Source organism: Lathyrus oleraceus, chromosome 5 (assembly GCF_024323335.1).
Source record: "Lathyrus oleraceus cultivar Zhongwan6 chromosome 5, CAAS_Psat_ZW6_1.0, whole genome shotgun sequence".
Taxonomy (NCBI): Eukaryota; Viridiplantae; Streptophyta; class Magnoliopsida; order Fabales; family Fabaceae; genus Lathyrus; species Lathyrus oleraceus.
In genome coordinates, this window is record NC_066583.1 from 575,004,603 (window position 1) to 575,013,607 (window position 9,005).

The 9,005-nt window shown below is 35.1% G+C and overlaps 1 protein-coding gene across 1 annotated transcript; it reads left to right on the forward strand.

Annotated features, from left to right (window-relative positions):
- Positions 1-213: 213 nt before the first annotated feature.
- On the forward strand, positions 214-630 carry LOC127082159 (uncharacterized). Its single transcript, XM_051022384.1, has one exon. It carries the CDS (start codon positions 214-216, stop codon positions 628-630), a length of 417 nt encoding a protein of 138 aa, XP_050878341.1.
- Positions 631-9,005: the final 8,375 nt, after the last annotated feature.

Genomic DNA, 9,005 nt, shown 5'->3' on the forward strand with positions numbered 1-9,005 from the left:
ACATATAACAAGTGGTATCACGAGGTTCCGTTCATTTTGTGCTTAAGATTTTCTTATTAGATAATGGCTACTGAACCTAAAGGGGAGTATAATAGAGAACATATTTTTACCAATGAGAATTATGTCTATTGGAAAGCTTGTATGTGTATACATGTCAACTCCGTTGGTAAGGGTGTATAAGATACCATCATCAATGGTCCTAACAAAATTACAATGACCAATGGTGAAGGTGTCACCATACCAAAATCGGAAAGTCAATGGGATGATAATGATAGGAAGTTGTGGTCACATGATTGGAAGGCACAAAGTATTCTCATATCTGTATTAGGTGTTGATGAGTATTATCGTGTTTCCTATTGTGAAACTGCCAAAACCATGTGGGTCGCATTAGAAGTTGCCCATGAGGAAACTAATGAGGTCAAACAATCTAGAGTTAACACATTGAATCGAGAGTTTAAACTCTTTTGTATGAAGCATGTTGAAACCATTGTCGGTATGAAAAAGAGATTCACACATATTATTAACCAGTTGAATGATCTAGGTAAGCCTATTTCCAATAATATTGCTACTAATAAGGTTTTGAGATATCTTAATAGAGAATGGCAACCCAAGGTCACCGCAATCAAATAGGCGAATGATCTTAAAGTACTTGATCTCACTACTTTGTTTGGAAAATTGGAAGAACACGAGCAAGAACTCACTTGCTTAGAAAAACACGAAAAATAGTATGAAAAGAAGATGAAGAAGGAGAAAGGCAAAGACAAGGAGGAAGTAACAAAGTTTATTTCTCTAAATACTTCAAGCTCAAAGTCCTTAAAGAATGAGCAAAGTGATTGTGAAGAAAGGGATGACAAGAATTCCGATGGTGATGATTTTAGATTATTTGTTAAGAAATACCAAAGGTATATAAGGAAGAATAGAGTCAGGCACTCTAAAAGGAACATAGTCAAATTTAGAAAAGAATCCAAGTCCTCAAAATATGATGAGAATAGGAAAGGTAAATTTGTAAGCTCTTATTATAATTTAGGTGAAGTTGGTCACTATAGACCGAAATGTCCCATGATTAAGAAAGACAATGCGAAAGGGCATCACAATAAATATAGCAAGTCTAGAAGAGTCTACATTGCTTATAAGATTGCAAGTTATTCCTCAAGCGATGAAAGTTATACTTCAAGTGTAGAATCGACCCGAATTTGTCTTATGGAAAATGGAAGGAAGAAGAAAAATATAAGTCCTTCTAAACTTGGGCTTACTAGTGATTTATCTTATTCTCAAGTACAAGATGTTTTTTTAATATTTTTAAGAAGTTAGCCTCACATGAAAAAATATGTTTACAATTAGAAGCTAAGGTCCTAGAATAGGAAAATAAAATGGAAGCACTTAAGCTATCTATGTTAGATATTCAAAAGGACAAGATTGAGGATGAAAAATCTTCTAGGTTTGGTTATGGATCTTGTAATGTTTGGCAAGAAGAAATAAATGTTCTTCGAGTCAAATTAGACAATGCCTTACAACCAAATATTACATTTTCTATTGATCCATCTAAGTTTGAAAGGTCTTTGAACCATTCTCAAAAAAAGCATAAAAAATTCAAAAAGGATTTAAGTGGAAAAAGTACATCTCATCATAACCTATCTTATCATTATTGTTGAAAGAATGGTCATACTATTGAAAATTCTAAGTTTAGGAAAGTTTTTGTTCCTAAAGGAGCTTCTCAATGGTTACCCAAATGCAACATTGATTTCACTCACTTCCAAGGATCCAATGAAAATTGGGTACCGATCTCCCTTGTTTAATTCCATAGGTTGAATGTCTTGACTCTATGGAAAAGATGTGATATATTGATAGTGGATGCTCAAGACATATGACGGGTGGCATATCTCTATTCATTAACTTTGTGCCAAAGAAGAAGGGGTTCGTCACTTATGGAGATAACAACAATGGAGCTATACTTGGAAAAGGTAGTGTAGGTAATCCTTCATCTACTACTATCTCCAATGTTATGTTAGTTGATGGTCTTAAACATAACCTTCTTAGCATTAGTAAACTTTGTGACAATGAATTTAAAGTTACTTTTACAAACACTTGTTGCTTATTTGAATATAATAAGAAGACATATTATATGTTTAAAGGCTTGAGGGTTAATAACACCTATATGCTTAAATTAGATGATGTATCCTTGGTTGGAACTAAGTGTCTTGATACCATGAGTGAAAACTCTTGGTTATGATATAAATGCCTAGCTCATACCAACTTTGATTTACTAAACAAAATAACCTCAAAAGATTTGGTAATCGGTCTACCAAAAATGAAGTTCACGAATGACCATCTATGTTAAGTGTGTCAAATGGGAAATCAACAAGAGTCTCTTTTAAATCGAAAAATATAGTTTCAACCTCGAGACCTCTTGAGCTTCTTCATATGGACCTCTTTAGTCCCTCAAGGACCAAAAGCATATGTGGTAACTATTACAGATTTGTGATTATTGATGATTAATCTAGATTTTGTTGGGTTATATTTTTGTATAGTAATAATAAGACCTATCTGGCTTCCAAACAATTTGCAAGATTATTCCAAAATAAGATGAACTTGAAAAAAAATTCCATCTGAAGTGATCATGAAGGAGAATTCGAAAACCTCCTCCTTCAAGATCTTTTAGGGTTTGAAGGTTTTGGACAAGATTGTGTCATTCATATACGATCAAGTGAAAGACTTGGGACATGGGGTACCTTGCAAAGGTGTAACGTGAGATTATGGATTGTGTTGGAAAATCTTGGGTTTCAACAAGTGTGCACTTGGAATTAATTTAACTGGATGAAAGCCTTGGGAAAAGGAGTGCCTTGTAAAGAAGCAGCAAGAACAGGTGAATTGAAGCGACATTGTTGGTTACTTAATCAATCTTTGATCAAGGGTTTTGGAGTTGGTAGAGTCAACATCAAACTTAAGATTTGTAGAGTTTGATTTATTAATCTCTTGTATACACACATTTTGCAAAGTAAAATTTATTATAATATCTAAATTTGAATTCAAATTGAGGGTAGACGTGCCCATAGCGAGGTCAATTGAGGAACTGCCTAAACAAATCCTTGTGTACTCTCTCTCTCTCTCTCTCTCTCTCTCTCTCTCTCTCTCTCTATATATATATATATATATATATATATATATATATATATATATATATATATATATATTTTTTTTTTTGGTTTGCAAATTGTCGATTGCATTTATCATTTGATCAATATTATTTGGATCATAATTTTGAAAGTGTTTTGAAATTTGTGTTGTTGTGTAGATCACACACCATTTGGTTGTGATTTGATTTCTAAGAACAACAAACACTACATAAAGTTACAAACATTGTTGATCGCACACTAAGTGTTCAACAAATTGATTGACTTAGTTTTTTTTGTGTGTTTTGTTCAGTAGAGATGGACTTTTCCTATTGTATTATATTCGGTTAGTTGTGTTTAATAGTTGTTGATTGACTTGTGGATTATTATCATTGCATTGTCACTGTTGGTTCTATGTGTTGGCATCAATTTTGGTAAAACCTAGAGTTACCATAAGATGTCACAAGTGTTGTCTTGACAAGAGATATCAGTTTCCTGCAGGGTGTTTAAATATGGTTGTGCAGGATTTAGCTAAGACGTCAGACCCGATATCAAGACATATGTATACGGAACATTCAGTCTGAATGTTATGTATTTTGTGATTGCGCTTTTCATGCTAATCTATGTGTGATTGATGTGGAGATTGAACGCGCCATTCAATCAGTAATTAAAACCAGATTGATTTACTTTCCAACAAGATATGATCAGCTGTCATAAGAAGATACGAAAGGAAAATAGATTTAGGGTTTTATGATGTCCAAGCCCATTCAAATGCTTCTATAAATTGGCCATGTAGAACCTGGTTTTAACACACAATAGAACGAGCAAAATAGTGAGAGAGAATAAGGGTTTTAGTCGTGTGTGCATTTGTGTATTGTGAGCCATTCATTCATCCTATAGATGATTGAATTGGACTGACTTTTGAGTTGTAATTTGTCCACTCTAAGATTTGAAGCATGAGTGTATGTTTACTTGGTTGAAGCTTTTAAGCAAGATCAAGTATGTGTTCTTGAAGAGTGTCTTCTTTCTTTGTAATATTTGTTTTTACATCATTGCTGTGATTGAGGGGGAGTGAGTAGGATCTCTTATCTAAGAGTTCTTAGATAGAAGTCACACGGGTAGAGATTAGGTGAAAAGACTGTAACTTGAAGTTGTTTACTAAGAGTATTTGAACTAATTCTGTTTAGTGGATTTCCTTCCTGGCTTGGTCACCCCCAGACGTAGGTGAGTTTGCACCGAACTGGGTTAACAATTGCTTGTGTCACTTGTACTATTGTTCTTTATCTTTTATCCTGTTTATATTGTTCAGATATTAGTGTCGTGACATTACCTTCGACATCTCATATCTGATACCAGAATTTCAATTGGTATCAGAGCAGGCATCCTGCTCTGGTTCTGGGTGAGATCTTGGGACGTTACTTTTTGGCACTATGGATAGAGATGGAGGATCTGTTCACAGACCACCAATTCTGGATGGATCTAACTATGACTACTGGAAACCTCGAATGGTAGCCTTTATGAAATCTTTGGATAATAAAGCTTGGAAGGCTGTTCTAACAGGCTGGGAACATCCCGTTATTACTAAGGAAGGAGAAGTTACAACTGATAAGAAGGCTAAGGAACAATGGACCAAGGAGGAGGATGAACTAGCCCTTGGAAACTCTAAAGCATTGAATGCTATATTCAATGGGGTTGATAAGAACATCTTCAGACTAGTGAACAACTATGAGGTGGCTAAAGATGCTTGAAATATTCTCAAAACCACTCATGAAGGTACCTCTAGAGTAAAGATGTCTAGATTGCAGCTGCTTACTACCAAGTTTGAAAATTTGAGGATGAAAGAAGATGAAAATATTCATGACTTTCATATGAATATCCTTGAAATTGCTAATGCCTCAGGAGCCCTGGGTGAGAAGATGTCAGATGAAAAACTAGTGAGGAAAATTCTCAGGTCACTTCCCAAGAGATTTGCCATGAAAGTGACAGCCATAGAAGAATCTCAAGACATCTGCAATATGAGAGTGGATGAGCTAATTGGATCCCTACAAACATTTGAGTTGGGAATGAGTGATGTATCTGAAAAGAAAGTCAAAAGCTTAGCCGTCATGTCAAACACTAAAGATAAAGAGGAAGAAAGTGGTTAAGATACTGATGAAGATCTCGAAAATGATGTAGCATTACCGGGGAGACAGTTCAACAAACTCCTGAAAAAGATGGATGTAAGGTCAAAGTCTAATGTCAAGAACAACTCATTTGACATCAGTAGGTCCAATGATGCTGGAAGAAGAACAAAATATGATGAAAAGTCCAAATAAGGAAAATGAGTTCAGTGCCATGAATGTGATGGGTATGGACACATTAGAGCTGAATGTGGGACCTATCTCAAGAAACAGAAGAAGAGTCTTGCTGCTACTTGGTCTGATGAAAGTGAAACAGAAGGAGAGTCTACCAATCTTATGACTACCTTGACTGGAAGATGGGGTTCTGATGAAGACTCAAGTGATGATGAAATAACCTTTGATGAGTTAGCCACTACCTACAGAAAGTTGTGTTACAGAAGTGAAGAAGTGTGTCAACAAGTGGAAAATCAGAAGAAATTGATAACACAACTAGAGGATGAGAAGACAAAACACTTGGAAACCATCTCTAAGTTGAAGATTGAAGCAGTGTTCTTGAACTCCAAACTGGATGAGATGATAAAGTATGTCAGAATGCTAAACAGTGGATCTGACACCTTAGACAAAATCCTCCAGACTAGAAAAATGGCAGGAGACAAGTCTGGCCTTGGGTTCAATGAATCCACTCATGAGTGTAGTCACACTGGTAGCAAACCAAAGATGTCACATCATGTGTCACAACATCATAAGGAAAGACAACATAAAGGAAAACACCAAAGATAGAGATGTCATTACTTCGGAAAATTTGGCCACATAAAACCATTCTGCTTTAAGTTGTATGGCTATCCTAGTCCTTCTCATCATCAACCTAGACCCAAACACCACATCCCTGTCAACGGAAAATAGTGGGTTCCTAGGACTGGTGCTACTAACCTGATAGCTCACACTTCCTTCAGAGTTTCAGCCAAAGAAGACTGGTATTTTGACAGTGGTTGCTCCAGACACATGACTGGAAGCAAAAACCTGCTAATTGACCTTCATCCTCATGCCACCAGCTATGTAACCTTTGGTGATGGAGCAAAGGGTGAAATCGAGGGGATTGGAAAGCTAAACTGCCCTGGAGTCCCTAACCTTGACAATGTGCTACTTGTTAAAGGATTGACTACAAACCTAATCAACATCAGTCAACTGTGTGACCAAGGTCTAAATGTGAACTTCACAAAAACTGAATGTCTGATTACTAATAAAGAAAATGAAGTGATAATGAAAGGAGTCAGGTCTAAGGACAACTACTATATATGGAGTTCTTAAGAAACTGGTTATTCATCAATGTGTACTCTAGCCAAAGAAGAAGAAGTGAAGCTATGGCATCAAAAACCGGGCCATCTACATCTTAAAGGAATGAAGAGGATTATATCTGTTGAAGCTGTCAGAGGAATCCCAAACTTAAAGATTAATGAAGGAAGAGTTTGTATGGAGTGTCAGATTGGAAAGCAGACAAAGATGTCACATCAGAAGATCAAACATGACACCACATCCAGAATGCTGGAACTTCTCCACATGGACTTGATGGGACCTATGCAGGTGGAAAGTCTTGGTGGGAAAAAGTATGCTTATGTGGTGGGGGATGACTTCTGTTGAAAAGTATATCTTCGGCAAATATTTTTGTATCGTATCCACAGAGATTGGTTGATATTACCGCCGTTCTATAATCCGAATGTTATAAGTTTAGAACGTAACAGGGTTGTTTTGTTTGGAAAAATATCTTGTGAGTAAATGTTAACAAAAACTATGAAATGGTTTTAGTCAAATATAAAAGCTTGGCAAGATTGGAGTTCACTATTTCAAATGTTTATGATTCCTTATGTTAAATACATAGATTCAAGATTATTGATGATGTTCAAATATCCTCTCAAAGTCATTTATGTCTAAATGATATCGTGATAATCACTATATTGATCCTTAGACGATCTCTCCACCTAACTATCAATATAGCAATCTTTAATGTTTAATATTAAAGAAGAGTAATGAATAAATCTATCTCTACAACTTATCCACTACTTGAAAATCTGTTTTATGTCTAAACTCAAGTAATCTCTCTCGACAACTACTCAAATCTGGTTTTCAACTCAGAGCAAAAACAGTATTCAATACATCAACAATCTTTATCATATATTTATATCAAAATGAATACATAAACAAATGAGAATAGCTACTACCTCCAATCTTGACAAAAGGGAGTTTAGCTCCTCATCATTGTTCAAAACAGAAAGATAAAGAAAAAACTCTCTTTTCTCTCTTACAAAAAGCTCTCAATATCCAATGTGTGAATGATAATCCAAATGTATGCTTTCAATGCCCTAGATTAATGTATTTTGTCTCTAACAAAAAAGGTTGACATTTCCCTAATTGGACATTGTCATCTAAAGCAGAAAAGCAATTCCCAGGCAGACATCAAAATGGAAATAAACTTTTCCTGCAGAACATCACTTTTGACCCTCAGTCAGCTTGCTGGATTCGCAGCCTTCGCGGCGCGAAGGCAGTTCGCGGCGCGAACTGTTGCTTCTCCAACTTCCTTGTTTGGCAAGCTTCCTCCAAGATGTGGTATTGTAATCCAAAGCCTTCTTATCCCAGAAATTCTACAAAACTAACAAAAATGTGAAATAACTATTCAAAACAAAATAAATTAAACCTAATTGCATTTATACAAAATAGTGAGAATAAAAGTGTGTAATAACATCAAAACTTGGTAAAAGGGACCAATAAAATGGTATAAAAAGTAGTACTAATTGGTCCCTAACAACTCTCCCCAACTTAGCATTTTGTTTGTCCCTAAACAAAAGTTTCCATCCTCACAACCAAGACAATAACACAAAAGATTGGAGCAAGGATTTACCAAGGACATTCAAATGGTTTAAAAGTGTTTGGCAATTTTTTTTCTCAGTCCACCTATCTTAATTCTAGACAAAACATGAATAAGGAAAATGGTTGAGTGCAAAAATCATTCCAATGGAATTCAAAACCATATATGTCAAAATTGAATCAAACTTACACACACATCATAATAATGATGAATAACATGAAGGGTTACTTTCACTCATCCAAGCAATTAAATCAACAACAACTCAAATCATGCGGTTATCACAACAAATACCAAATCATGTGAAAAATGAGAATCAAGAGGTCTTTCAAAGGTTGTAATGCGGCTTAGGTTACAAGAAAGGATATGATTAAGAGAATTTACAAAGTTGCCTATCCTAAGGGAGCATTCCCAAATATTCAACTCTACACAATTTCCATTTCTTTGATCCCTATCTTTTTCTTTTTCTTTTTCTTTCCACATCCACACAACCATGAGCATTTCTTTGTTTTTTTTTTTTTTTTTTTTTGCTCTATGGTTTCAAGGGTGATTTTTTTTTTTTTTTTTTGTTTCTTTTCAAATTTTCACCCTTTTATAACGATTCACTTTTCCAAGTTTCTAATCAACTTTTCACTCTACTCTCCCCAACTTTAGATTCCGAAACCAAATTTATTCAATAATGCTCCCTACTTAGACATAAGCAAAAGGCAAAATTTTCAACAACTCGATTTAAGGTTTCAATTGACACGAAAGAAATTAGGATTCATTTATTCCACAATTTTCAATTGATTTTTCAATGATCAATAAAATGAATCCTAAATTAAGCTCAAAGGGGTTTAACTAAGGATTATTCCTCACAAGGTTAGTTGATTCAAACTTTTTGGTCAAGTGGTTTTTCTCACAAACAATGCCTCTATC